The sequence below is a fragment of the Apteryx mantelli genome, chromosome 12 (assembly GCF_036417845.1).
Source record: "Apteryx mantelli isolate bAptMan1 chromosome 12, bAptMan1.hap1, whole genome shotgun sequence".
NCBI classification, from domain to species: Eukaryota; Metazoa; Chordata; class Aves; order Apterygiformes; family Apterygidae; genus Apteryx; species Apteryx mantelli.
Window position 1 is genome coordinate 17,247,699 of NC_089989.1, and position 27,041 is coordinate 17,274,739.

General features: G+C 57.8%; 2 protein-coding genes across 5 annotated transcripts in view; one reads left to right on the top strand and one right to left on the bottom strand.

The window, feature by feature from the left end:
• SETD5 (SET domain containing 5) overlaps positions 1-9,654 on the top strand; it is a 74,883-nt gene extending 65,229 nt beyond the window's left edge. For 2 of the 4 annotated variants that reach the window (XM_067303359.1, XM_067303358.1), the window contains exons 21-23: positions 988-1,121; positions 7,098-7,171; positions 7,355-9,654. In XM_067303359.1, coding sequence (XP_067159460.1) covers positions 988-1,121; positions 7,098-7,171; positions 7,355-7,951 — 805 coding nt within the window. In that variant the 3' untranslated portion in view covers positions 7,952-9,654. Of the gene's footprint in view, positions 1-152; positions 967-987; positions 1,122-7,097; positions 7,172-7,354 lie in introns of those variants that run through there. The other 2 variants (XR_010885383.1, XR_010885384.1) reach the window with 2 other exon arrangements.
• Positions 9,655-11,661: 2,007 nt separating this feature from the next.
• Positions 11,662-26,946, bottom strand: LHFPL4 (LHFPL tetraspan subfamily member 4). The gene is made up of 4 exons (XM_067303602.1): positions 26,521-26,946; positions 14,833-15,069; positions 14,654-14,670; positions 11,662-13,427 (listed from the first exon to the last, which is right to left on the bottom strand). The coding sequence occupies exons 1-4, from the start codon at positions 26,924-26,926 to the stop codon at positions 13,419-13,421; spliced, it is 669 nt and encodes a 222-aa protein (XP_067159703.1). The 5' UTR covers positions 26,927-26,946; the 3' UTR covers positions 11,662-13,418.
• Positions 26,947-27,041: the final 95 nt, after the last annotated feature.

Consider the following 27,041-nt stretch of genomic DNA (forward strand, 5'->3'; position numbering starts at 1 on the left):
GTTAAACCACACAAGCACCTTTTATACCTATATGATATGCAGTGCATTTAACATTTTAAAATATTTAAATTACCGGCTTTTTAGGGCACAGATTTGTCAGTGTCTAGGATAAGGCATTGAGAATCTCAGAGCATGGTGCTACTGTTTTACAGGTTAAAACACATACTTAGAGGCTCGGATGCTCCAGTGAATGGTAGACTGAATATTGACACAGGGATCTGGGGGTTATCTGTGGCTCTGCTTTTCTCCTGCAGGTTGGTTTTAGGAAAGCCACTTCACCTCTGTTTTTCACCCTCAGACCAGACTCTTGTGATATATAATTGAACAGCATCTAGCACCAGTCTTGAGTGAAGACTTTCACAAAACATAGAGGATAAAGTAGCATTAATGGGCAAAATGGCCAAGCTAGCTCTGCTCCAGGAACCTTGCACTACATGACTGTTCTATCTCAACACTGTATTATCATAAAGTACTGATTTTACTTCTTTTTAGTTCAAACAAAAGGGATCTCTGCAAAATAACTGCATCTAATTTTAAAACACCACCAGGATTTTCAAAATGCTGTTGAAGCTTGAAACAATTTTCTGGGAGAAAGTGCCCTGTAATCAGGGGATCTACTGAGCTGGATGTTTATAACATGTTTCTGATAAGAGTAAAAATTGTATTTTTCTGAGGGCAGTGCTATCATGGTAGCCAGTGATTGACAGTCTAAAATCCCACAGGAGGGTATTTACACTGCAAAAGCAGTGCAAAATTTTATTCCTCATCTGTCGAGAGAGCTGGTGTTCTCTGATCCCTCCATTCTATGGCAGAGGTTTGCATTTGCCTTAACTTCCTACCAGTGATTTCAAGCAGAAACTTTTGAGATTTTAAAGACAAGCCTGTCTTGTAATTATACCAAGGACCCCACAGCCCCCTTGTGCTTTGGTCACATTGCTCTCGGCTGCATTATAACAATCCTCAGCTGTTACTGTTTTTTTGTTGCAGGATGGTTCCAACGTCAGTGGAGAGGCTCCGAGAGGGCCGAGGCATACTTGAGAAGGTCCTGCGAAGTGGTGCAAAGGTATCCCAGAGAACTGAATCTTCACCTACAGCTGACAGTGCTGTTGAGAGGGATCCAGGTAAGAAGATGAGCCTTTGAACACTTGTTTGATGGGAAATGACTGGCTGAGGTAGCTTTGCATGTAGGCTTGTCTGTGAAGTTCGTTGTACCTTCGTCTTTAACGCCATCTGTACCTTATAAAAGCCTTCTGCAAACCATACTTTGTCGTTATTCAAGTACATCTCTTGAGCCTATTTCCTGCTCCTCTTAAACCTAGAAAGCCTCTGAGTTTCAAGATCACATGCATCTTGGCTCTGCTGGGAACAGCTTCTTTGACCTTGGAAAAATTGTGTTAACCTTCACTGCCTCAGTTGCTCCTATGTACTGGGGATGAAGATGTTACCATTTAATAATTATAAAGTTATCTGAATATCTGGATATATTGCACCAAAATGCAGGTGTAGGGTTTAGGCAGTGCAAAGAACTAATTTAGCTTCCAAGCCTTACTTCAGCTCTGTGTCTGAAGTTTCCTGGTTCCTTGAGTTATGATACTTACCAGTTATGTAAAATCCGCCTAATTATTGAGGTGAATTCAGTTCTGCATAGATCTTTCTTCCTTCCTTCTCTGAATTGGGTGTCCTTACTGAATATTGTGCAGGGTGAGTGAGTATTTGTGACTTGAGCTGAAATGATACTCCCCCTCTATCCACCTATGGTTTCAGGGTGAGATAAGAGTTCTTGTAAGATGGACAGATCACTCCATCATTGCCTAAGTTCCCAACTGTGAAATACTTTTATTTAGCAAGCTCTGCAGAGCATAGATTGTTTTTCAGTAACAGAGCGCTCTGCATAATAAAACTCTGATCTCACTTGGGATTTACAATGATGGGTCATCATATTTAAATAACTTATATGTTGCCATGAGCCCCTACTGTTTCATAGCTGAGGACTGTTACTAGCAGCTCTTAGTTGATACTGGTAGTTTGTTGATGATTTGTAGTAGAAATGTTAATTGCTTTAGAAACCAGAAGCTAGTCATGGAGAATTTCAGACATGGAAAGGCTAGAGCCTTTTAACCCAGACTAACTCAGAGCTCTAGATAATTCAGCAGCAATAGCAACTCTTGCCTTTGGGCTGTCTCAGTTCTGAGCATTTTATGGCAATATATTTATTTCATTCCCAATCAGACTTTTCCCACAGCTTAAGGAAGGTGTATCCAGAACACTTTCTGCAAATTGGCCTGTCATTCAGGGTTTTGCTATTTCTGTACACCTAAGAGCATCTTCTTCAATGTCTTTGTTCATGTATTCTTGAGAGGGGGATTCTCTACTTTATCAAAAATGTCACTGGGAGCCTGTTTCTTCTCTGTCATCGCTGGTGGAAATAACTTTCTTGGTGGTTATTGGCTAGAAGAGCAGGCAAAATTCAGGCTCTTGCAACAGATCTTTTGCATACTATATTCCATATGCATCTGGCTTTACAGTCTCACCCAAGAGTTAGACTGGAGTTAGCCTTCACCTAAGTCAATCCATTCTTCTTCCTTATTGCATAAAACCCCATTCTTCTCCAGGTAGTGAAAACTTAATGCTTTACATGACAGAATTTTTTTCATCTTTTATTCAAGCATAGCACAATATTTTTTTCTTCTTTTGCATACTCCTGCAATTTTTTCTAGTAGCTTGTTTAGATTGTGAGCCATCATCCCTCTTCCACTTTCTGGGCTGCTCATCAGTGAAACAAATGAGTGGTCGAGTCCCTGCCATTCCTTGTGTCACCTGCAGCAGCTGTGACCATAAATACGTGTACTTGCTGCCCTAATAGATGATGATATGGGGAAAAAAAATCTGTGGTGGTTGTTTATGGGGCATGTATGAATGAAGTGAAATTTGTGTGCATGCCACACTTCTGAGAATTGCGGCTGCTGTAGGTTAAAGTTGTCACTTCATATACACTTCAGGTTGACACAGGCCAGTACTGCCAAGAAAAGAAGCAGCTCCCACTCCCACATTGTGTCCTTTCTTGTGCAGATATTAGAAAATGGGGGACGGAAATGGTGGCTTTGTCTTTCTTAAGATTACATAAACCAAATTCAGGAAGGTTATAATTTATTCACCCTTTGTGACTTAGAGTCTTTAGCTAGTCTTCATCTTATCAAGAATTTTTCTTTGAGCAGAAACTGCCAGTAATGTATACGGCATTGTTGGTGTGCCTGGCCTTTTAAAAAACAAAATATTGGCGATATGGAGATCCTAGAAACCTCATCTTGCTATATTATTTACTCCATCTTGTGCACTGACATTATCAAAGTGCAATCCTTGATATTGAAAGACTTTGTAAATTTTGGTCTTTAATATACGAGAAGGCTAGGGGCTGTCCTTGGGCTGCATGTAAAGGTGGGGCTGTTGGAGTAGAGTGGCTTTGGTAAGAAGTGACAGATCACACAAATTTGCAGAAGGATGAATGAATTTTGGACAGGAAAACTTTTGCAGTGCGCTATTAGGAATGTCACCCACAGCAAGCAGCTACTTGATGCATCAGGTGTAGTTTCAGAGAATGAAAGAAGTCACAGGGGACATGCTGGAAGCTTTACACCCTGGTCTCTGAAGGTCTTGTGTCCTGAGGAAGAAGGCTTCTGAGCCTCAATAGCAGACAGGCCAACTTAATCCAGATTTCCAATTATTTAAGCCAGCGACCAGGATATGGCACAGAGAGGACAACCACTGCAAAGCCATGGGTGCTGCAGACACTGCTTGTGCCAGTGTGTCTAGCGCAAAGCCAGACAGGGGAAGGAGATGCTTCTGGCAGAAGTACAGAGCAGACTAAGCCAGCGTGTCCTGTTTCATGGCTGAGAGACATCTGCCACATAAATTTGATACTAATAGCGACACTATTTCACCAAGGCATTCCAAAAGCTGCTGCTGAGAATCACTGGGATGCTGCAGCTCTGTCGCATTAGGCTGCAGCACTGTATTTCTGATGTGAAATCTAGTCCCATCAGTTTCCCTCTCCCCTAAAGAAGTGTGATTACTAGCTAAACCCCGTGGTTACAATAGTGACAACTGAAAAACAGCTGGGGCAAAGTGACTGGGTTACTTACAGTGAGTACTTCTTCCCTACCCCAGTTTAAGTTTAGTTATTTGGTGGTACAAAAAGATCACCTACCCTCTAAGATCTGGTCTCAGGCTAGTTCTGTTAAGAAAAAGCTTATTCCTCTTGATCTTTGCAGCCCTCACTGAATTGCTGGATTTCTTTGTCCTGGCTCAAAAAGTTATTTTTGGCTAGTCAGGTGACCTTTCAGTTTCCATGTGCATACAGGGAGGAACTTAAGGAGATAAACAAGTGGGACAGCTGGTAGTTGGATGGTTTTCTGGGAAGCAATGAACATCATTCAGAAGACAAAACTATTGACTACCTTACTGACACTTGACAGGGCACTCTCGCGCACAGTTCAGGTACCTTTATGAAAGGACATGCTGCATTAAGAACTTGGTTTTTGAGACACCAGTCCTGCCTTGCACTCCATGGACTTGCATGCAAGTCAGGCTGTCTTGGATCAGAGTTAAGCAGCCTCCATCCTATCCCTGCAAGCTACCCTTGCAGGAAGCTGTTGAAATACGCGTCACCAGCTGGCTGTGCAGGGCTATACCTGACCCTACATGGCATTAGCAAATTTGCTGGAACTGCCAGGTGCTCCATCATACCTTATTTAGAGAACTTGCTGTGGAAACCGACCAAAAGTAATCTGTCAAAAGACCAGAGAGATGAGTAGTGGAAATCACTGCCCTATGCAGTCTCGTGCTCTCCAGCTCTGCCTGCTACCAGCCCCTCCTGTCCCTTTTCCATGGCCTTTCTGATGGGAGCTTGCTGTATGAGCAGAAGGGGTTTCACTGCCTCCTCTAGAAGCTCTGCAAATGCCACTGGCAGTCAGAAGAATATCCTGCGTGGCAGGGCCCTCTGTCTGGTCTGCTGGCAGTCCTGCAGCTCCTGCTACTTCACTTGGCACCAGCCTCGGCAGACAAGTCTGTAACTTCTGTCAGACAGCGAGGAAGGCACAGAGCCATCCAGTCTCTGCCACAAAGTTGTTAGGCTGTGATGCTACCTGCCCATTTGTGTCTCTACCTACGAGGTACCAGCAGTGACCCTGCATATGTTTCCTGTGAAAACATATGGTGGGCAGTCATGTTTAGTCATTGCTTATTTCCTCGTAGATATCCAAGGAAGAGGAGCTGGCTGGGAACATAAAGCTTAGAAGGCAGCGTTGGGTTGTTGCTTTTACAAAGGCAAAGAAGGAGGCTAACCAAATAGAGATCGTGGAATTTAAGAAGGCAGATTTTAATAAACTTGAACTGGTAGGTAGAACTCCACGTGGGGTGGAAAAAAGCTAAGGAAAAAAATGTTCAGGAGAACTAACGGCTCCATGATGAAATTGTTAAGAACATGTGCACTGAGACCATTCGGGTAGAGGGAAATCTCCATTACTAGAGACTATTAAACAGAATCACACAGACTTCTCACGTATGTTTTAGGTATAGACATTCTCACCTCTTGTACTCCGTTCTGTTTTTCCCTTGATTTTCTATGAACTTGATCTTTCTTCCCAAAAGATTGTTTTTTTCCATAAAGTTTAACACCAAGCTCCTAGATCTTCTCCAGGGGGGTGTAAGCGTAAGCTGAAGTTGCAGTCGGGAGGCCTTAATGTATCTTTTAATGGACTTTCTTCAGTTCATGGACAGATGTTCAAAGTCAAGAGCCAACAACCACTACCATGCTAATTCTGATAATTCCCTATTGCTTGAGATATTTTTGACTGTCAGACTCCTTGTATGGGCCTGTTTGTAGCCCTGATATTTCTAAACTGTCTAGATGGCACATGCCAACCTGTGATGGTTCCACGGAAGAACCTGGATGTCAGCGGGTACTTGAGCACCGTTGACTGACCTCTTCTTAATGAGTTCAGGAGTTGCTCACATAAGCAGAGGGCTGGTTGAGGGACAGACTGGTTCTTCCAAATGCGAAATGGTTCTGTCTGGACAATGCAGCATAATCTAGACTGGTCAAGGCCTTGCTGCCATAACACACTGGCATTAGCATTTAATTCATTCGGTGTCTACCATTGGCCTGTAACACTCAGGAACTTTTCCTTTGCTTTTTGTCAGTGACATTAAGACTGTACAGAGTGTCTGTCAAACCAACCTGCTGTTCATGGGACCTCAAATTTACTCTTTGGGGGTCACTGTCAGACTTAGCATATCATCTCTTTCCCCTTGCAAGGTCTTGCCATGGTCATAATCTCAGTTTGGAGATGAAGTGGTTTAGAATATTATGCATAGACGTGCTCTTTCTCAAGAACAATGGGATTCTGAGACTGGACTCAAAAGTTTCAGCTGAATTTAGTTGATCAACCTGTCTAGTCGTCTTCCCAAGCCATCTTTGATTCAAAGAGGAAAGCTTCTTTCCTTGGACAGTTTTAAAGCATTGCTTTGTTGCTTGGACCGGACACTTTGGCCTCTCTTCTCATATTTACAGCTGAATCCAAGTCATCCAAAAGGTATCCTTGCTGACAACCCCTCTAAGGAAGGACAGTTTTGTTTTCCTCAGCTGTAACTGTAGCCATTGTGGATACCCATGACCAAGGCTGAGTGGAGAATTACTGAGTCCTTAGAAACTGTCTTCTACCTCTCATACCCTTCTGGAAAGCCAAGGGAGCACAAGCAAGCTGTGTGGTGTCACCATGTAGAGCCATTAAGATAGGCTTGTCCAAGGCAAATGCTGTTGCAGGGAGCTTTGCACTAAAGCAGAGTGGAGGTGGTGTAAGGGAAGTAGCTGATCCTTACTTGTATGGCTGGTTTCTGCATGTTAAGGCTTTCCAGTTGTCTTTCGTTAGGGTTCTTGGCCTTCCAAAAGGCCAACGATTGGAGAAGCAACTCTTGTCTTAGCTGTAGCTGTATGCAGAACAAGACAGCTGCAGTGTGCGCAGGTGTCACTTGAGGGGGAACTACTGCAACCTCAGTCCAGAGGGTGAAATTTAACGTCTTGACTGTGCTGTACATTGCAGACACAGCAGAAGGAGACACTCCAGATGCCCTCAAAGGACCAGCAGTTTACAGTCCTTCTAGATACAGCTACCAGGTAAATTCTGTCATATTTTTTGCACATTCTGAAATAAAACTTTAAACAACTTTAGGGGGAAACTGGGTTTGGACAATTATCTTTGGTCTTGCTATGCTAAAGTACAGCATGATGAGGAGGCAGAGAATGAGGAAGTCAGTCTGTGCTTGACATGCCTTTTCTTTTTCCTACTGACTTGTTCAGCTCCTGCAGTCTGACAGTCCTCAGGCAGAATCGCAGACCCTTCTCCAGCAAAGTTCCTCCCCCTACAGAGGACACCTTACTCCATCTCCTGGATACAGCTATCGAGCAGCAGCACAGAGGACAGGACACAGCCTCTCTCATGGTTCCTCAGAAACATCCCTCTCCTCCACCTCATACTCCAGCCCTGCCCACTCGGTCTCCACAGACTCTGCCCTGTTCGCAGGGAATTTGGGGTATTACAGCAGCCAGCAGCACTCTGGCAGTGTCAGCGGCAGCCTCCTGAAGAAGAGTTGCCCTGCTGCTGCCAGCCCAGCACAGCAAACACCTGTGGACTCTCTTTCCTCCGAGTCTGTTTCTCAGCCCTGCACAGGAGCATCCGGCTCCACCTCTGCTCCCCAAAGTGCTAGGTCGCTACAGTCAGACTTGCGGACTATCAGTCTGCCAAATTCTGGGCAGTCTGTTCTCTACCAGGGCTCCAGGGGGGCAGTGATTTCCAATGCACAACACTATCAGCACCGTGGAGGAAGCAGTGTCCATCAGTACAGACTTCAGCAGCTTCAAGGTTCGGGAGTAAAGACTCAGACAGGACTTTCCTAGGGCTGCCTGGACTCGTGGAGGACAAAACTGCCCATAGCTCCTTCTAGTCACCTCTGGAAGTGGCTCCTGGGCCAGTGTTGGGAGCTTGCACCTGATGCTGGGGTGCCAGGGGTCAGAGGCTGAGGTCTGAAATGCACGGGTGAGATTTGTGAGCAGTATTGGCCTCTGGCCTTGTAGGAGAATGCAGTTTTCTCTGAGGCAGAGACTGTAGCAAAGCTGTTCCCTGATGTGTGGGTGCATTGCAAAAAAGCAAATGGTTCAAGTGCAATGACTGTGGTGCAGCCTCTGTCTCTTGTCCGTGCCCATGGCCATAGTCACTCATGCAGTACGGACATCTTTTTTAATATGAAAGCAGTTTAAAGAAAACGTTGGGGAAGTTTAACTCCAATCCCAAAGCTCTCTTTATAGGTCAGGTTCTCAGTGCGTTCTGGGGAGGGCTTTAATCCGTTATGATCATTCCAGTCACAAGCAGATGAGCGCACACAGCTGCCTTTGGGCCTGGGTCATGACTGCCACAGTCGGATCTTTTTCCAGGACAACAGAGTCTCCGCAAATGTGAACTAGCACGGGGAGTCGGAGCGTGTGTGCCTGCCACTGCGAGGGATCTGGGATGCACTGTAGCATGCTGCTCTGAGGGGGTGTGATCCCGTGTCAGGCACAGGTCTGTGAACGGGAGCACTGCTGGCGTGGTACTGCCACGCGTCATCGCGAGGGGGGTATCTGTCAGTGCACAGACATGCTTTGGAGGGGGTGACTGGGGGCCGGACAGGCAAAGTGATAGCGGGGCGTGCTGGAGGCTCTCTGGTTGAGGAGGGAGCGACTGTTCGTGGAGGGGTTGCAAATAGGTAGCGGTGGTAAGTACAGGTGTACTATGTATTTGGTGGGGACCCTGGTCTATGCCAAGCCAGATACTCTTTGTAAAGCGTCGTGCAGAGTTTTTCCCACCTGAGGTTGTACGCTGAGTGTGGCAGCAGAGCCAGCCCAAACACAGTGTGCTGTCTGTTCAATTCCATAAGATTGCCAGCTTCTTTCTCACTTGTTTACTGTAATATCGGGCGTGTTTTTATTTATCTAATTTTATATTCAGTTATAACCATAGTAGGTTAGCTAATATACGACAGGTGTCATCCCTGGTGCTGCAGTGGAACTTCTCCTTTCTCTTGGATAACATAATGCTGTGAGTCTGTCTCCCCTGTCTTTCAGATGCACAGTCTTCTTCCTTTTTTAGGACTGTTACAGGTTTCTCTAATTCACAATTGAAATCAGGTGTTTGTTCAACCTAGGGGAGACTTTTAAAATATTGAAACAAAGAGTAACTTTCTCACACTGTCTGGCTGTGAGCGTGTTGGGATGGAACTTGTCACCCCACAGTTGGGTGTCTGTATACTGTATAAAATAGGTGTAAACTTCACTCAGCTTAGCCCTGGGTGTGCAGCCTCCCCTTTCATGCTATGAGCAGCATGGGGCAGGCAGGCTCTGCCCTGCCGGGTGGCAGGAAGGGGTTTGCGGGGGGAGCCCTGCACAGAGGCTCCAGCACCTTTGTATGCAGCAGGGGGGCAGGAGAGAGGGACCCTGGAAAGCTCTTGGAAAGGTGGGGGCTGTAGCTTCTTACTCTAGTGGAGTTTTTACACCATGCTGTAACATTTGAACTTTCACAAGAGATGTAATAATTTTGATAATAAAAATACTTAACTTGAAAACCAGTATTTTGGAAAGTCTCTTTCTGTTTTCCTACTGCCTTGAATGCTGTTGCCCAGGGAGGTTGTAGGGTGGAAGGATGGGTCCTGTTCACCTGTTTTACCTGCTTCAAAACCTGTTTTCTGGACATGGTGGCAGTGCTCTTCACCAGCACACGTGGTTTTCTGGTGCACTTTCTCAGATGGACCTGAATCTAGAATAGGGCCAGCTGAATGTGCCTCAAAGTGCTCATCTTCAAAGCTGTCGGGCAGCCAATGCCTCTGAGCATCACTGCCAGCTTGGGGCTGAGGGGAATTGCTGCTCTCTCCAAAGGAAGGCCAGGACTTCCAATGGGAATGGAGTTGGGTGCTTCCTTGCGCCTCAGACCAGGAGCTGTCACAAGGAGCTCAGGGCACATGGTGTGCAACTCCGAGGTTGTTGCAGACATGCTGCCCGGACATGCTGCCCGGCCCCTGGGAAGCTGCTTGGAAACCAGTGGAGCCTATTCTGTGGCCTGTCAGTAATAACTCTTTCTTGGAGATGCTTTGACGTCACAACAAATTGTCAACTTGAGTAGAGCCTCCCAAAACCACTGCTCAGTGCTGGTGCCTCATGTCATGTGCCTGGGCTGCTCGGTAGGAGCCATGCAAGCCAGGGCAGCCGCAGCCCTGCTCTTTGATACCAGAGCTGCTCTTGTGCTTGCAGGCAGTGGTTCCCTGCTCTCCAGTCCCTCTGAGGCTGTCCGGATGCCCCTTAAGGCAGCTGGGGATGGGAAGCCTCCCCAGGCTAGGTCTGGATGAGGTCCCCCTAGCCCTGAGCAGTGTGCAGCTGTGCCCACGCTACTGCTGTACCAGCGTCAGCAGGCAGGGAGGTGGATAGACACGGCCTGCAGCCTGGGGGCAGGATTTGAGACCCATGTTGCAGACCAATGCATTTCCCACCAGCCTGATGCCACACGCTGAAGGCTGAGCCCCATGAGGGCCACCCTCCAGACCCCCCCTGCTCCCAGCACCCACGGCATCGTCCCCCTGGTTATGCAAGCTGGATTTCCGCAGCAATCCGGGGAGAGCACCCAGGGCGCATCTGGCTCCACCGCATCACCCAGGAGATGCTGCAGCAGGCACCGGGGTCTCCAGGATGCTGCCCACAGCCTGTCCTGGGCAAAGCTTTTCTCCTGCCAAGGAAGCTCCCAGAGATGAGGCTGTTGCATGTCCCATGACACGCTGAGCCTTTGTGCCCATCCCCAGCGGGGAAGTGGAGCCCATCTCCGTGGTGCCAGAAAACTCTGGGCCCCTGCTCCAGTGTTTGACCGCTCTCGTGGTGAAGTTTTCCCTGATAGCTCCTGGGCATTTCCCCTGTTCCAGCCTCTCTGTTGCCTCTTGTCCCATCCCCGTGCGTTGCTGAGAGGAGTCTGGCTCCATCTTCTCTGCACCGTCCCACGATGGTCTCTCCCTTCGCCACCTCTGCTGAAGGCTGTACGAACCTGTCTCTCACCCTTTCCTTATCCAGCCCCCACTATCTCACTGGCCTGTACTGAGCTTAGCCAGTCTGGTCCTGGGGAAGCCAAAACCGGCCCAAATGTTCCAGGGGTGGTTTTGCAAGCACCGAATAGCGGGGAAGACGTCCCTCCCCTCGTCCGGCTGGCCACCATCAGCTCTCGCAGCCTGGAAGGCAGCGCTGCTCCTTAGGCACCTCACACACGTTGCATGGGGTTGTTTCCCTCCCAGCTGCATGAACTGGCATTTGCCTTCGCTGAGGTTCCTGCTGGCCTGTCTCCATCTCGCTCGCCCTCGCTGCCTGCCCCTGCGGCTGCTCTCCCCGCGGCGGCGGCCGGGCCGTGCCCGTGCCGTCTCTGCAGCCAGCGCAGCGCCCGCGCGGCAGCTAATGAACAAGCCCCTTGCAAACCACCCCAGCTTCCTCGCGGTGCCCTAGCGGAGCCCCGGGCGCTGCCCCGCGCCAGCCCCAGCTGGAGTCTCAACCACACCACAGGGCTCAGAGCTGATCTGGTTTCAATTATATTTTTCAATAAGGTTTTGTGAAACACTGTATCAAACTTTGTACTAAAATACAGATATATTACAGCTACTGTATTCCTTTCTCCACTGATTTTGTTTCGTTTCGTTTTGTTTTCCAGTTGGATCGGTAACAGCACTCGCGAGGTGGCCAGGCCCGCGCACCGCCGCTCCCGGGGCAGCGGCTGGCGCCCAAGCCCGGCACGCTCCGGGGGGCCGGCACCACAGGCTGCGCTGCCGGGGCCTCGCCACCGGCACCGCTGGGGAGCAGAGCGGGAGCGCCTGGAGCGAGGTGGTCCCGGGCGAAGCTCAGCGCCCCCTTCGCGCTTTGGCACAGCGCCCGGTCTGCGTTTCTGCATGGCTCCGCTTCCCGCCGCCCCTTGGGGCGCGACTTCCCGCCTGCCGGGCGCCCTGGCCGAGCGGCTTGCCGGGCTGGGTCATGGCTCCTGCGTAGCCCTTCATTGCCTTTCCCAGCAGCGTTCCCCATCCCGCGCTGCACCCTGCGTGAGCTCTGCGCCTCCCGCGTCGGCGCGTGCTTGGGGGCAGCGGCTCGTGCCACCACCACCAGCCACCCGCCCGCCTGCCTGCGGACCCCTGCTCCCAGCGGCACCAGTAGCCTCATCCTGCTCGGATCGCTCCAGCCTGGCACCGAGCCCGGCCAACCTCCGCGACACCTGCGTCCGGCCCCATCCGTCGCCACCGCTCCTCGCGGCACCCCGCGCCGCCGCGCGCCCCGGCGAGCCGGCCCCGGCTCCCTCCAGCTCAGCACGGCGCCGCGGCCGAGGGCGTTATTGCATTGCAAGGGCTGCTGCTCCGGGCGCCGCGGCCGCGGCAGGAGCATCACGCGCCCCGGTCTGGCCAGCAGAGCCGTGGCCGGGCCGCGGCCCGCGCGCGTGTGTGTGTGACGGAGGCTGGGTTGCACCCGCGCGCCGGGGCCCTGGCAGCCGGGCCGTGGGGCACGCGGAGCCCGGCTGTCACCAGTGGAGATAAAGCACCGTTCGGGGAGGGAAGGCGACGGCAGCAGCCGGTGCGGGGACGGGGACGGGGCCGGCGGGGGTCATCCCGCCCGGGGTTGGCACTTCCAGCTGCTCCCACTTAACAGGGCTGACGCCGGGCGATGGCGGCGCCGGCAGCCGTGCGGCCCCCGCGTGCGGCCAGGCTGAGCGACACGAGGTGCCGGGGCCGCGCTCCCCGGGCAGCGGGGAGAAGGGGGGCAGAGGGGGCTCGAGTCACTTTACCCTGTTTAGAGAATATGAATTTACACGTAAAAGTACAGGCTGGCCCCGTCCCAGCCGCGGGGCGCCCCGGCCGTGGAGACAGGACCACGGAGCTGTACAAAATGGGAGCGGGGAGGGTGCTGGGGCGGCGGCGGGCGGGCGGGAGGCAGCGGCTCTGGAGTCCGGGGGATGTAGAAATCTGTTAAAAACTCTGAGAATGTTTTTTCCTCCAAACGAAACCGCAGTTTGATGCTGCTCGCGGACGAAGCGGCTCGGGGGCGTCCTCCCGCAGCAGCGGCGGCGGCGGCCCGCGGGTGGCGGGGGGTGCGGAGCTGGTGGGGCGCGTGGGGTGGCGGCGCCGGCGTGGACGTGGACGTGGTGGTGGACACGGAGGCAGCGGGTGGCCGGGCCATCCCCGTCCCCGTCCCCGGTGCGGGCAGTGGGGCGCGTGGGGGCGCGTGGGGAGCCGCAGGGCCGCTGGCGGCCAGCGACGGGCAGGACGGGGAGGGGGCGCCCATGCCGCCGGGTGCGGGACGAGGGTCCTGCTGCAGCCGCTCGGCCCTATATCCGCTGCGGGGAGAGCGCGGCAGGTCGGGCCCGGCTCAGCGGGGCCGCGGCGATGGGCACCCTGCGCCCCGTGGGGGCAGCGCGGCCCCGGGCCTGGCTGCGCCAGCGTGCTGCCAGCACACGTGCATGCCTGTCCTGGCCCCGCTGCCCCCAGCCTCGCTGCCCCCAGCCCCACGGACCCCAATCCCACTGCCCCTGCTGCCCCCAGCCCCACAGACCCCAGCCCCACGGACCCCAATCCCACTGCCCCTGCTGCACCCAGCCCCACTGCCCCCAGCCCCACAGACCCCAGCCCCACGGACCCCAATCCCACTGCCCCTGCTGCCCCCAGCCCCACAGACCCCAGCCCCACGGACCCCAATCCCACTGCCCCTGCTGCACCCAGCCCCACTGCCCCCAGCCCCACAGACCCCAGCCCCACGGACCCCAATCCCACTGCCCCTGCTGCCCCCAGCCCCACAGACCCCAGCCCCACGGACCCCAATCCCACTGCCCCTGCTGCACCCAGCCCCACAGACCCCAGCCCCACGGACCCCAATCCCACTGCCCCTGCTGCCCCCAGCCCCACAGACCCCAGCCCCACGGACCCCAATCCCACTGCCCCTGCTGCACCCAGCCCCACAGACCCCAGCCCCACAGACCCCAGCCCCATGGACCCCAGTCCCACTGATCCTGCTGCCCCCAACCCTGCTGCCCCCAGCCCCACGGACCCCAATCCCACTGCCCCTGCTGCCCCCAGCCCTGCTGCCCCCAGCCCCACGGACCCCAAACCCACTGCCCATTGCCCCCGGTCCTGCTGCCCCCAGCCCTGCTGCCCCCACTACCCCCAGTCCTGCTGCCCCCAGACCCATGGACCCCAATCCCACTGCCCCTGCTGCCCCTGGCCTTGCTACCCCCAGCCCTATTTCCCCCGGCTCTGCTGCCCCCAGCCCCACTGCCCCCACTACCCCCAGCTGTGCTGCTCCCAGCCCCAATGCCCCCCTTGCCCCCAGCCCCACTGCCCCGCTGCCCCCAGCCCTAATGCCCCCCAGACCTGCTGCCCCTGGCCCCACTGCCCCAGCCCCACTGCCCCAGCCCCAATGCCCCTAGTCCCACTGCCCCCACGGCCATGCCACCCCCGGCCCTGCAGAGCCCGGGCAGCCGCCCCACGCAGCGCCCCCCAGCACGGCACACACGGACACGCCGCACGCTCAGGCAGGGGGAGCAGGACGGCGCCGCTCCGGACTTACCGCAGTGCCGACAAAATCTGCAAAACACAAGGAGAGCGCGTTAGGCAGGGCTGCGGGCCCGGGCGCCCGCTCGCCGCGCTGCCCCGCGCCCGGCTCTCTGCAGGGCGGCGCTGAGCCAGGGCTGCATCGCGCTCGCCAGCCCCGCGCCCAGCGCCGAGCCCCCGCGGTGCAGCCCTCACCTTTGCTCTCTGTCTTGAGCTCCTCGTGCAGCAGGTCGTTCTGCCGGTTGCCGAGGACGAAGGCCAGGAAGGAGAGGATGAGGGCGTTGAGGATGCCGATGATGGCCAGGATGTACGCCCAGCGCACGGAGCAGTCGCCCAGGGAGTACTTCCCCGTCTTCTCCCCGCACATGTCCCGTATGGTCTCTGCATCCCAGCCGTCGGGGAAGATCATGCAGCCCAGCACCAGGCAGAGAGCTGGGCAGGGCGAGACGGGGCGTCACGTGGGGAAGGGGGGGCGTCAGAGCCCGGCGCCCCGGCCCGGAGAGCTGCTCCCTGGGGCTGAGCGCCACGAGGCCGGGGGAGCCCCGGCGGGGAGCCCGGCTGGCCCCGCACCAGCTGGGCAGCGCAGCGGCGACGGCCACCGGCGGCCACCGCCGCCCCTGTAGCCCCCCGGTGCGTCTCATCGGCACCCTCCTGCCGCGGGCGGCCCCAGGCCCTGGCTGCTCCAGCGCTGGCTCCAGCGTCGGTGGTTTTCATGGACTCTCCTCATCGGCGCGTGGGAGCGACCACCGGCCGGCGGGGAGGCCCCTTCCCCTCGTGCGGCAGCTCCTGCCCGGGGGAGTCACCGCCCTCCGCCTTTGGGTGCCGGCACCCTGCAGCACCGCGCGCACCGTCCCCCCCGCGCAACCACAGCTCCCAGCGGGCTCGCTTGCCGGGCGAGCGCTGGCCGCAGCCCCGTGCCGAGCAGTGAGAAGTCGGGAAGCCCAGGGATTAACGGGAATGGAAAACACCAGGATGAAGCCATGGCTGTTACGGAGGAGAGGGTTTCCTCCGTATAGGAAACACAAGCGAGATCCTCACCCTGCATAAGCCGGAAAGGTTAAAAATGTTAATAACGCTGGGGAGAAGCCGAGGTGTCCTGCAAGTATTTCAGCCCTGCGCTGGGAAAGGAGAGGTGACAACGTGCCTCCGGTCTCTCCTAGCAGGAGGGGACACCAGACACCCCTGCCAGGCTCGCGGGCTTGCCCGTCGGCAGCCCCAGGCACCTGCCACCCCAGGGCCCTGCCTGAAGGGCGCTCCGGCCTGCCGACGCTCCTCCTTCACCCCTTCGGGTACAGCGCGGAAAGCCCGGAAAGCTCCGAAAGCGAGCGCCGGGCTGGCGCGGGGCGTCGCACAGCGATTCGGCACGTCCCTCGCAGCCGAATAAGCCGCGGCGACAGCTCTGCCCGCGAAAGGACGGCGAAACTGCTGCGAGTGGGGTTAGGCAGCCCTGCCGCGGCGGGGGGATCCCGGGGCCAGCGCGACGTCTGCCCAGCGCCCTTGTCGACGCCTGGGAAGGAGCACGGCGGTCTGTCGGCGCCACGGGGGTGTTCAGGGAGCCGCAACTGAAACTCAGCTGTGAGGGGCCCTCACTGGGTCCTAAATACACCCCGACGGGTGGCCGACACGAGGACCGCAGCCTCGGGGACCTGCTCCAGCCTACGTGTGGCCTGGCCTCGTCCCCTGCTGGCCCTGGGGACCTGCCCTCCAGCTGGCCCGCAGCAGGGTAAGACCCCACGGGCCACCGTGTCCCTTCAGAGACCAGCCCCTGCAGAGCATGTCTCTCTCCCGCAGGAGAAACCGCCCAAACAAGCGTTTTGGGGACAAGCAGCAACAGGCAGGGTGCAAAGCGCGGCGCAGTGGCCCCCCGCGCCTCTGCCCTACGTGTTCCCAGCAGCAACCGGAGTCCTCCGTCCTGCCGCAAGCAATTCCGTTTCCCGCGCGTCCCCAGCCCGCCCGACGGCCTGGGAGCACCTTTCCGAGCCCCGCAGCCGGGAGCGACACCGAAGCACAGAGCGAGAGCGTGGGGGATCCCTAGCGGGGCGCTGCCTGGTGTCACCCGCGCTCGCCCCGTCCCTGCGCACCACCGCCACCGCCGCGGACTTAACCTTTCTCGAACGCTGGCAGCAGCACCCGGACAGAAAGGCGCGAGTCCCCGAAAGGTCGGGAAGCGATGGATCCTCCCCAAGCGGGGCTGGCACCGGTCGTGTGCCTGCTGCCGGCCCGAGCCCGAGCCCGAGCCCGAGCCGCGCACGGCGCCGGCCACCTCGCTGCCCTTTTCAGCCAGGCCCGTCGCACCGGGTCTGGGGGCTGCGGGGCTGGGAGCTGCCTTCCCCTCCGCCCGGCGCCTGCTGCTCCCATCTCCCAACACCCTTCATTTCGCCACCGGCCTCCAAATGCGCAAAGGTCTCTCAGACACTTGGGGCTGCATGAAAACCTCGGATTTTTTTTATTTAAAACTACCTATTTCTAGACCTTGCAGCTGTGGAAACAGAGAATTCTGACTCCTACAAGATCGGCTATAAAAAAGGGGGAAAAAATAACCCAACTCCCGCCTATTTTGTTTTAATTCTTATGCTTCTGAGGTTTGGCGCCAGGGAGGGACACCTGCCTCTTCCACTTTATCTCACCCCGCAGCGGCAATCCCTCCTCCAGGCCCGGGCTGCAATTCCCACTTGCAGGATTTTCCCAGCTGGGATGCTGAAGAGGGGGAGCTGGGCACACGAGTTTGAGGACCTGCAATTCGGGAATCCCAAGGGCAGGGGAGGCACAGAGGGAGGAGTAATCGGCCGTGCTTGCAGGGGCGAAAGCTGGCCGGGAGAACAGGAAAGGAGCTGGGGTTACGGCGGATCACAAGGCGAATGCTAGTGAGGCTGCCAGGGAAAAGCAAACATCACACGGGGACGTGAAAGCGCGAGGACACGATGACAGGCAGGTAGTGACACTTCTCTGCAGCCGCGCTGAGAAGCGGGTGCTGTTTTAGGTGCGGCACTGCCAGGAATCAGGGAGCAACCGAAGGACAGTCTAGAGTAAAGCAGGGAACATGCTCAGTGGGCTGGAAATGAATATTTAGCCCACGTTCGCTGCCACGCTGAAACCCCTGCACTCGGTTTGCGGTACTGCCCGCAGGATTTCTGCTTGGGATGAGGCTTTGGCCCGGGGCTGCCAGCATCTCTCGGCTTGTTTTTGCAACTGTTTCGTACTCTTTGGTGCTACCTTGTCAGGGCCCCTTAGAAATGAAATGTGCATCTCAAGGACTTTTGCTATCCTGGCAATATAAATTAGTTGAAGGGAATTCAATTTTATGACTCAGGCTGCAACAGCAGAGCAAGGTTTTCGCAAAGTGAAACGAAGAGGCTCTTACTGACAGGATCAAATCCCCCTGGCAGAAGGTGCATTTAGCTAATTTGGAGTGTCTGAGCAACCTGCATGTTTGCACAGTATCGGGGTTATTCCGGTGTTGCATGAGAGTACTGGAGCTGTGCCTGCAGGATATAAGTCTGACTTATTTTTAATCACTTAGCCTGTTGTCTAGTTTGAAGTTTTGGACAAAGACTGGCTTTTGACTCTCCTCTCCTCTCCCATGGGCAGTGAGCCTAACGACATGCCCTGCAGCCGACACGCGCCCGCCCTCTGACCACGAGCACCGCGAGCGTTGCCGCCGAGGGGCTCCCCTGGTTGCACCTCACGAGGGGAAAACTGGGGGGCTAAAACCTGAAAATGGGGGGGTAACTCTGGAGGGAAAAGCCTGCCACGACCCAGAATGGGCTTATTAAACCTGGCTGATGGCCAGGGAGCCGAATGGCTTTTCCTTCCCGGGGAGGGAGATCGAGGGCTTTGGCAACCGCAAAAGCCCGTTTGGTCCTGTGGTCGGCAAATGCTGCTGACGCTGGAGGCCTCTGCGAGGCGAGACGCCATCCTGCGCGGGATCGTCCTTGCGGGAAGTCGCTGCGACCTGCACTGCCACAGCGCAGGCCTTAAAGGCAGCTCCTCGGGAGGGGCGATGAGCGTCGGAGGGCGGCTGGGGAGCTGCGGAGCCGCACCGGGTTGCACTGATTAGCGGGGATCTAGCACGGGGGGCGGCACAAAGACCAGGCAAGGCTGGAGCTGCCCAAATTCAGCCCGGGAAAGCAGCACTGCTGGAGTCCCCAGCGCGCCAGGGCCGCTGAGTGACGGGATGGGGCTGGAGGGAGCCGCTGGGGGAGCTCGGGCGGCGAGCGCCCCGGCCCTGGTGCACGCCGCGCGTTGCCGTGCCGTGCCGAGGGAGTCCCTGCCGGGGCAGGCACGGCCCCGCGAGCCGCGCTGAACCCGGCTACAAATAAACACCGGCTCCGAAGCTCAACATCTGCCGCAGAGGAACCACCTCCCGCAACAAACAGCGGCTCCGGGAGCCAGCGCCCTCCTCCTCCTCCCCTCGCTGCAGCTCGGCCCCGCAGGGCAGCCTGCCCTGCCGCGGGCTCGGGGACCTCACCGCGGACAACCGAAGGGAAGAGGCACCGGCCCACGCCGGGGACGGGCCGCGGCCCTGGCGACGCGCTCGCTCCTGGCCCCGAGGACGGGGAGCCCCCGGGGGACGCAGCGGATGCTCACAGCCCAGCTCCGGCGCCCACGCACGGCCCTGACCCCGCTCCCGCTTTCCCAGCTGCTTTGCTGCGCTTTCCCTCGTCCCAGCTTGTTCTCAACCAACCGTGACTTTACTATTTGCCATCTGTTTCACGCACCCTGTCGTTGCCAGCCTAATTCGGGTCCTGCAGGAGGAGAAGTCTCTTCTGAGCACGGGCTAACGCCTTGAAATGATCAAGGCAAAGCAAGTCCTGAGCCGCCCTCCCCGCGCCGAGCGGGAATGTGCCCCAGTGCCCTGGGGACCGGGGAAGGCGGGGGGCGGCTGGGCACCCGCACCCCCGCCGGCTCATCGCCAGCACATCCTCTCTCCTAAAACCAGAAATCCCATGAAAACAAATGAAAATGGAAGGCAGCATGCTCAGGACGACTAACAGGACATGCCATTTCCACAAAAGGCAGCTGCCTTACGGCATTTTGCTCCACGAGCTGTTTCTGAGCCAAAAACTCAGCAGGATGCAGAACAGGGTTAAGAATTTGTATGAATCAGAACTGACAGTTACTTTATCTAGCGCAACGGTGAGGAGATGTAAGCTCCAGGACACAACCAGCTCCTAAACGCCCGGCTCAGGCCCCCGCTGCAGGAGCGCAGGCCCGTTAAGCAGTCATTACGGGAGGCTTCCACCGTCTTCAAAGGCTCAGGGCTGGCTGCTGCTAAGCACAAGCTCCTGGACAGATGCAAGGTCTGCGCTGCTTTGGCTGTTCCTCTCCCTGATGTGAGGCAGGCTGGCAACAAAGGCACGAACCAGAGCAGCAGGGGAGGGTGAGGGGAAACCCTCAAGAAACTTTGTTGGATAGAAACTGATAATTCAGCAAATGCAAATTTTTCGCAAGGGTGTCTTCTTTTTGATGCAGTGTTGGTAGCTGGAAGCTGGAAGCTGATACACTGGCACCAATTCTTCCTTGGGCAGAGAAAGGGCTCAAACCCATCTCTTCCTCATTGCCAATAACTGTCCCAATTCTAGTGTCTCATTGGTTTGGATCAGGGGTATGTCTCATTTTTTCATTAGGGATTTTTATATCCACGCAAACTGTTTTCTGAAACCTCAGAATCTCTCAGGAGAGGAGCTGGCACTCCAGCCGGAGAGGTGAACCCGTGCTAACGTGGCTCAGGAGGCGCAGCGCTTGCTGCAGCACACGTGAGCGTTCCAGGGCTGAAGCACTCACACGGCCCAGACCTTGCTCTTCTTCACCCCGTTACAGCGACCGAGGTGCACGGCATGCCGACGCCACGCAGAGAACGAGAGCGGGCGCCGGGGAGGGCCGAGCACAGCAAGGGGTGGCACAGACGGGGCTGGAGGCTGCAGAAATGTGCCGAGGAGGAGGAGGAAGCAAGGAGGAAGTTCAGCCTGGAGAAGACCAAAGGATGGCAGAGCCCTGCAACGGGGACTAGCTGCCCCCTATATAAAGCAGTTTCTGGGATCATCCTCCCTCCCCCCCAGAGACTGTAACTACCATCAAGACGGCAGCACAGGTCATGCCGAGAGGAAACCAAAGCGGTGACTCCACAGCAGAGGAGCCATCCCTCTGCAGCAGGGACATGCAAATGGTAAATTCACTTTGTTCTCCAAAAGCGCTGTGGTTTCCCGAGCGTGTGCTCTGAATACAGGAAACGAAGCCTGTTCCTTTGCGTGCAGATGTACGAGGCAAGGAGACAAGCCTGGCGGCAGGAAAGGGGCTTCCTAGCTGCTCCCCTCTGTGGACGTGTCAAAGCCACGCTGTGCAGCTGTGCTGCAGGAGGGATCTCCATCCAGAGGGTGGAAAATGCTGCTTTGATGCAGAAGGTAAAACCGCTGAGGCAAAGCCTCAGCTCCTGATTCACACGCTGGTGGGTGGGAAGGGCCCGTCGGAGAGAGATGAGTGTAGCTCTGAAGTGGCTCTCCCAAAGGAGAGGAGGACTAAGATGCATAAATATTACCACATTCTCCATTGGACCAGATATCCGGACACCGCGCGATTAATTCCACGGTGCCACTCAGAAAGACAAAACCCAGTGCGACGGCCAACGCTACGACCCCGGGTAAAAGTCCTCTCATGTTTTGTGCTCACACCTGGCCTAGGGGAGCGAGAGGGCCTCAGCGCCCCGGCTGCTGGGCTTGAGCTGCCCGGAGCGGGAGGAACAGGGAAACACCATCACGTGCGGCCAGTAACCTCCCCGTGCAAGATGGACTCTGTGTGCAGCCAGCTGCCTCTGTTGTCCTTCAACTGACTGTCGGTGCAAAATCAGACATCTTCTCCGTCCGTGCTCCCAAAATCTGCCTCCCCACCGGGCGGTTTGGTGGCTGCGGCCAGGCCAGCGACGCTTGCGCGCAGGCCGCAGGGCGCTCTGCCTGCGGCGCTTTCTGCAGGTGCTTCCGCCAGGCAAAGCGACCGGGCTGACGTATTACGGGAGAGCCGCAGAGCCCAGCAAGCTCACGGTTTAACGTGGCACTCAACAACCGGAGGGTGGACGAGAGGGATACTCGTGCAGCCAGGTCCTCTCCAAGTAAGTATTGCCCTGTGGGGCTTTCTGAGGAGCTCCTTTGCCGATTTTGGTGCGGGGGGTGATACCAGGGTGCCCCCAGTCACACAGTTATTGATGTTCTCATGTTAAAGACACAACATTTCTGGTTTTGTAACAGAAGGATTTAGCACAGTCTCCAGTTCTGTGTTACTGGGATTTTGAGCAGGGCAGATGGCTAGGTTTCTATTTGCGATAAAGCAGAGTCTTTTCTCTTAATTAGATCCAGTTTCTTCCTAGGGGGGCAGTGGCTTTTGAGATGGGGCTTTCTGTGAAGGCCTAATTAAGCCCTTCCCTGATTGTCGTCCACTAATAAGCCATTGAAGATGTAAACTTTTTTTTTCTCTGAAAAAGATGCTTTCTTTTAGCTCCTCCTTCTCTCCTCCTCCCCCACCTTCTTGGTCTTGATTTTCTCCACTCTGAAAAGCCCTTTTGCTCCCTCGCGCAGCAGCCCTGTATTCTGCACTTGGCCATCACATATGGACATGGGTGGATGCCCCTTTGCCACATTTCTCTGCCTTTCACCTTGTTTGCTTTGCTTTTGCCGGTGAGACGGAAGCTCGGGCCCCACTGCTGCTTCTGCCACACGGTTGCAAGTCCTTCAGCTAAATCCTCACCTGGGCAAGAGCATTGCTTTTCCCTCCTCTGCCTCCCTGAGCCCTGTGCTCTGGCACTACCCGCCAGCCCCCCACGCAAGGGTATCTCCCAAGCCTGCCACCACGCTGTCCCCGAGCCTGTGCCGGGCCACATCCCTGCCCTCCGCCCTGGCATTCAGCCCATGGTGTCTCTGTGGACCATGGCAGCTCCTTCTCCGTAACATCTCCACCTGCGGCTGCCGCTGACGCGCCCGGAGAAGTGCAGCCCCAGCAAGCCCTACAGCCAGCCTTTCTCAAGGGCAGTTGGGACAAAGCCAAGTGTAGCAGCAAGGCGCAAAGCGTGACGAGAGGCCGGTCCCTAGGCAGGGCGGGAGGTACCCTGAGCTCACGGCGCCAGCAGCCCGCTGCGGTGGGCTGAGCAGGGCAGCCCCAGGCACCCAGGGTGGGACCTGGTGAAGCGGGTGGGCTGAAGGCAGCCTCCCGACGGCTCCGGCTTCTGCCCATCCCAGGCTGCCTCCTGCCTGCCAGCAGGAGCCTCTGGGGGCAGAGAGCTGGGCGTCTGGAGGGGGCCCACGGCCACACAGCCACGCTTGGGGCCGCCTTGCCCCCGTCCCTCCGGCCCCAGACCTCTGCCCACGTCCCTCTAGGGCGCTGCGGTGGTTGCCGCGCAGAGCCCCGGGTCGGGGCAGGGCGCTCCAGGCCCCGACAGCAGCCCGGGACGGCCCTGCGCACGCTGCCCGCCGCCGCAAGCTCCCCGCGCAGCAGCAGCAGCACCCGCCAGGTGCTCCAAGCCACTGATTAAGCTGCGGCTAATCGGCGGGATTGGGGCTCTGAGCTTGCCTTAAACCAGTAAATCTTTGGGACAGGGAAAATTAAAGATGAAGGAATTTCCCGATAAGCCGAGGCAGCTCCAGGTCTGGCTGTGGTCCTGATCTGGGTGAGGAGAGGTCAGGCTTTCCATTGCAGCCAAGCTGACAGGAGGGAGCTGGGCCAGCTGCAAGCCCCTAGCACGGGGGGAAAGACCCCCACGAGGCCCTATCCTGGAGGACTGGGCTCCTTCTCCTGGGGGAGGGACTGGGGATTTCACTGGGAATACAGGGCCCTTCTACACAGGCGGCTCCTGATCATTGCACAGGGTTGCTCAGGCTGTTTCCAGCATAAGTTCTGGGACTATTCACACTCACTGTGTCCCGAGTGGGGAGTAACGGGATGTCTTGCCACCTCTGATAAGACTGGAGAGAGATGGAAACAGGGTCCTTCAACAGGCAGTGCAAGGCCCCATTACTGGGGGGGAGCTCAGCATTTTTTTTGGAGGGAGGTCTTTCTCCCCAAAGGGTATTGGAAGCTCCATGAGGAGGGCTTGGAGGTCTCAGCACAAGGGGAGACTTGGGATCTTTAACAATGGTCCCCTTCTGGGGCAGTTTGGGTTGTATGTATGGTGTGCCTTTAGGAGGAGTCAGTTTATGGGAGTATTAGGGATATACCTATGGTGTTCCCGTGTGGAGGGAGGTAAGGAGGATCCATCAACAGGGCCACTTTTTTTTTGGGGGGGGGGGAATGAAGGGGCTCGTCCCTTTTGAGGAGACATCAGAGGGAAACGTATGGTGTCTCTTTGTGGGGAAAGCTATACCTAGGGTCTCTTTATGGAGAGAGCTGGGAAGGGGCCATGCACAGGGCCCTTTTATGGTGCTGGAGGGAGGGAGACGGTGCTCAGCATCCCCTTAAGGGGAAGCTGGAAGGTCTGTGCACAGGTCCTTTTATGGGGGGGGGGGGGGGTCTATGCATGGGCTCCTGCCAGAGAGCCAAGGGGCCCCCCTGGAGTGGGCACCCCTCGGGCCTGGGCAGGTGGGGAGTCTGGGGCCCCCAGTCCCCAATGGCTCGGAGGGGAGACCCTGATCTGGGGTGCCCCGGGGGCTGGGGTGCTCTGAAGAGGGTCTGTGGTTCTTGGGGTGTCCCAGGGGGTCCTGTGGTTCTCTGCAGCCTCATCTTGCCTGGGGAGCACTGGGTGCCAGTGCCCGGTGCTGGTGCCTGTTCCTGGTGCCCTGTCGGTGCTAGGGCCTGGCCTGGGTGTCCCAGGGAGCCCCGGGGTGACCTGGGGCCAGGTCGTGGCTGTGGTGTCCCAGGGACCCCCAGTGCTGGTGCCTGGCTCCGCTTTCTCAGGGAATCCTGGGGGGCCTTGAGGCCAGTCTCCCTCGGTGCCAGTGCCGGTGCCAGTGTCTGCTCACACACGCTCTGTGCCCATGCTTGGCCCTGGGGTCCTGGGAAGCCCCGTGTGCCTGGTGCCTATGCCAGTGCCCAGCACTGGGGTCCTGGGAAGCCCTGGGTGCCAGTGCCCAGTGTCCCAGGGAGCCCCGGGTACCTGATGCCTGGGTGCTGGTGTCCGTGGGAGCACCTGGTACAGGTTTCTGGTGCCCGGTGCCTGGCCCAGGTGCCAGTGTCCGGGAAGTGCCCGGTGCAAAGGTCCAGGAGGAGCTCCCAGTGCTGGTGCCAGTGCCTGGTGTCCAGGAGAGCTCCCAGGGCTGGTGCTGGTTTCTGGTGTCCAGGGGAGCCCCCAGTGCCAGTGCCCAGAGTCTGGGGGAGCCCCTGGTGCCAGTGCCTGGTGTCTGGGGAGCCTCTGTGCTGGTGCTCAGGGATCTCCCAGGCCAGTGCCTGGTACTGGTGCTCAAGAATCTCCCAGTGCTGGGGCCAGTGTCTGGTGGAGGCCCTGGTGCCAGTGCCCAGTCCTGGTGGCTGGGGAGCCTCTGGTGCCAGTGCTGGTGTCAGTGTCCAGGAGAGCACCTGGTGCTGGTGTCTGGAAAGGCCCCTGGTGCTGGTGCCTGGGGATCCTCCAGGGCCAGATCCTGGGAGTCCCTGGTGCCGGTGCCCAGAGCTGGTGCCCAAGAAGCCCCCAGAGCTGATGTCGGGGAAGGCCTCGGTGCCAGTGCCCACTGCCGGTGCTTGGGAGCCCCCAGTGCTGGTGCCGATGCCAGGGGAGCCCCTGGTGCCAGTGCCTGGAGCTGTTGCCCAAGGAGCCCCCGGTGCCGGAGCCTGGGGACCCCCCCCAGTGTGGCTGCCTGAAGAACCCCCAGTGCTGGTGCCTGGCAGACCCTGATGCTGGTGCCCAAAGCTGGTGTCTGAGGAGCCCCCAGTGCCCAGGGAGGCCCTGGTGCCAGTGCCAGTGCCCAGAGAGCCCCCGGTGCCAGAGCCAATGCCTGGGGAGCCCCGGTGGTGGAGCCAGTGCCAGCACCCGGGGAGCCCCCGTGCTGGTGCCCGGGAGCCCTGGTGCTGGTGCCCAGGGAGCACCGGAGCCAGAGCCCAGGAGCCCCAGTGCCAGTACTGGTGCCCGGGACCCCTGGTGCTGGTGCCTGGGTAGCCCCAGTGCCGGTGCCTGGGATACCCGGTGCTGGTGCCAGTGCCCGGGATCCTCGGTGCCCGTGATGCCCGGTGCCGGTGCTGGTGCCTAGGATATCCAGTACCGGTGCCAGTGCCCGGGATGTCCGGTGCTGGTGCCTGGGATGCCCGGTGCCCGATGCCCGGTGTCAGAGCCCGGGATGCTCGGTGCCATTGCCCGGGACGACCAGTGCCCGGGATGCCCCGTGCTGGTGCTGAAGCCCGGGATGCCCGGTGCCGGTGCCGGGATGCCCGGTACCCGGGACACCCAGAACGCCTGAGGCGCCCGGTGCCGGGATGCCCGGTGCCAGAGCCCCGGTGCCGGAGCCGGGGACGCCCGGTGCCGGGATGCCCGGGACGCCCGGTGCTGGTGCCAGTGCCGGGATGCCCGGTGCCCGGGACGCCCGGGACGCCCGGTGCCGGTGCCAGTGCCGGGATGCCCGGTGCCCGGGACGCCCGGGACGCCCGGTGCCGGTGCCAGTGCCGGGATGCCCGGTGCCCGGGACGCCCGGGACGCCCGGTGCCGGTGCCAGTGCCGGGATGCCCGGTTCCCGGGACGCCCGGTGCCGGTGCCGGTGCCAGTGCCGGGATGCCGGTGCCCGGGATGCCCGGTTCCCGGGACGCCCGGGACGCCCGGTGCCGGTGCCGGTGCCAGTGCCGGGATGCCCGGTGCCCGGGACGCCCGGTGCCGGGATGCCCGGTGCCCGGGACGCCCGGGACGCCCGGTGCCGGTGCCGGTGCCGGTGCCGGTGGCGGCGGCGGCGGCGGCGGGGCGGCGCGGGGGCGGCGGCGCGGCCGTACCTGCGAGCAGCTGCATCCAGGCGCAGATCTTGTAGACGGTGGCGGTGTTGCAGAAGAAGAAGAGCGCGAAGCAGGTGATGCAGCCCAGGATCAGCACCATGGAGAGCAGCACGAAGAAGGCGGCGGCCTGGAAGGCGCCCGACGGGATGGTGCTGAAGTCGGTGAAGGAGCCGCGGCACGAGAGCTCGCGGCCCGCCAGCCCGCTGCCCACGCAGTAGTGGAAGAGCCCGAAGTAGCCGGGCTTGGGCGTGTTGACGCTGTCGCCCACCCAGTAGGGCTGGATGAAGACCACCACGTTGATGATGGCGAAGCAGATGGTGAAGATGGCCCAGAGCACGCCGATGGCGCGCGAGTTCCGCATGTAGTTGTCATGGTAGAGCTTGGAGGCCTCCTGCGAGGGCAGCATCCTGCCGGCCGGGGGGCCGCGCCGGCGGGGCGCCCGCCGGGGGGGCCGCGGCCTAGGCGCGCCCGCGGGCTCCCGGCCCCTGCGCCACCCGCGCCGCCATCTTGGCTGCCGCCTC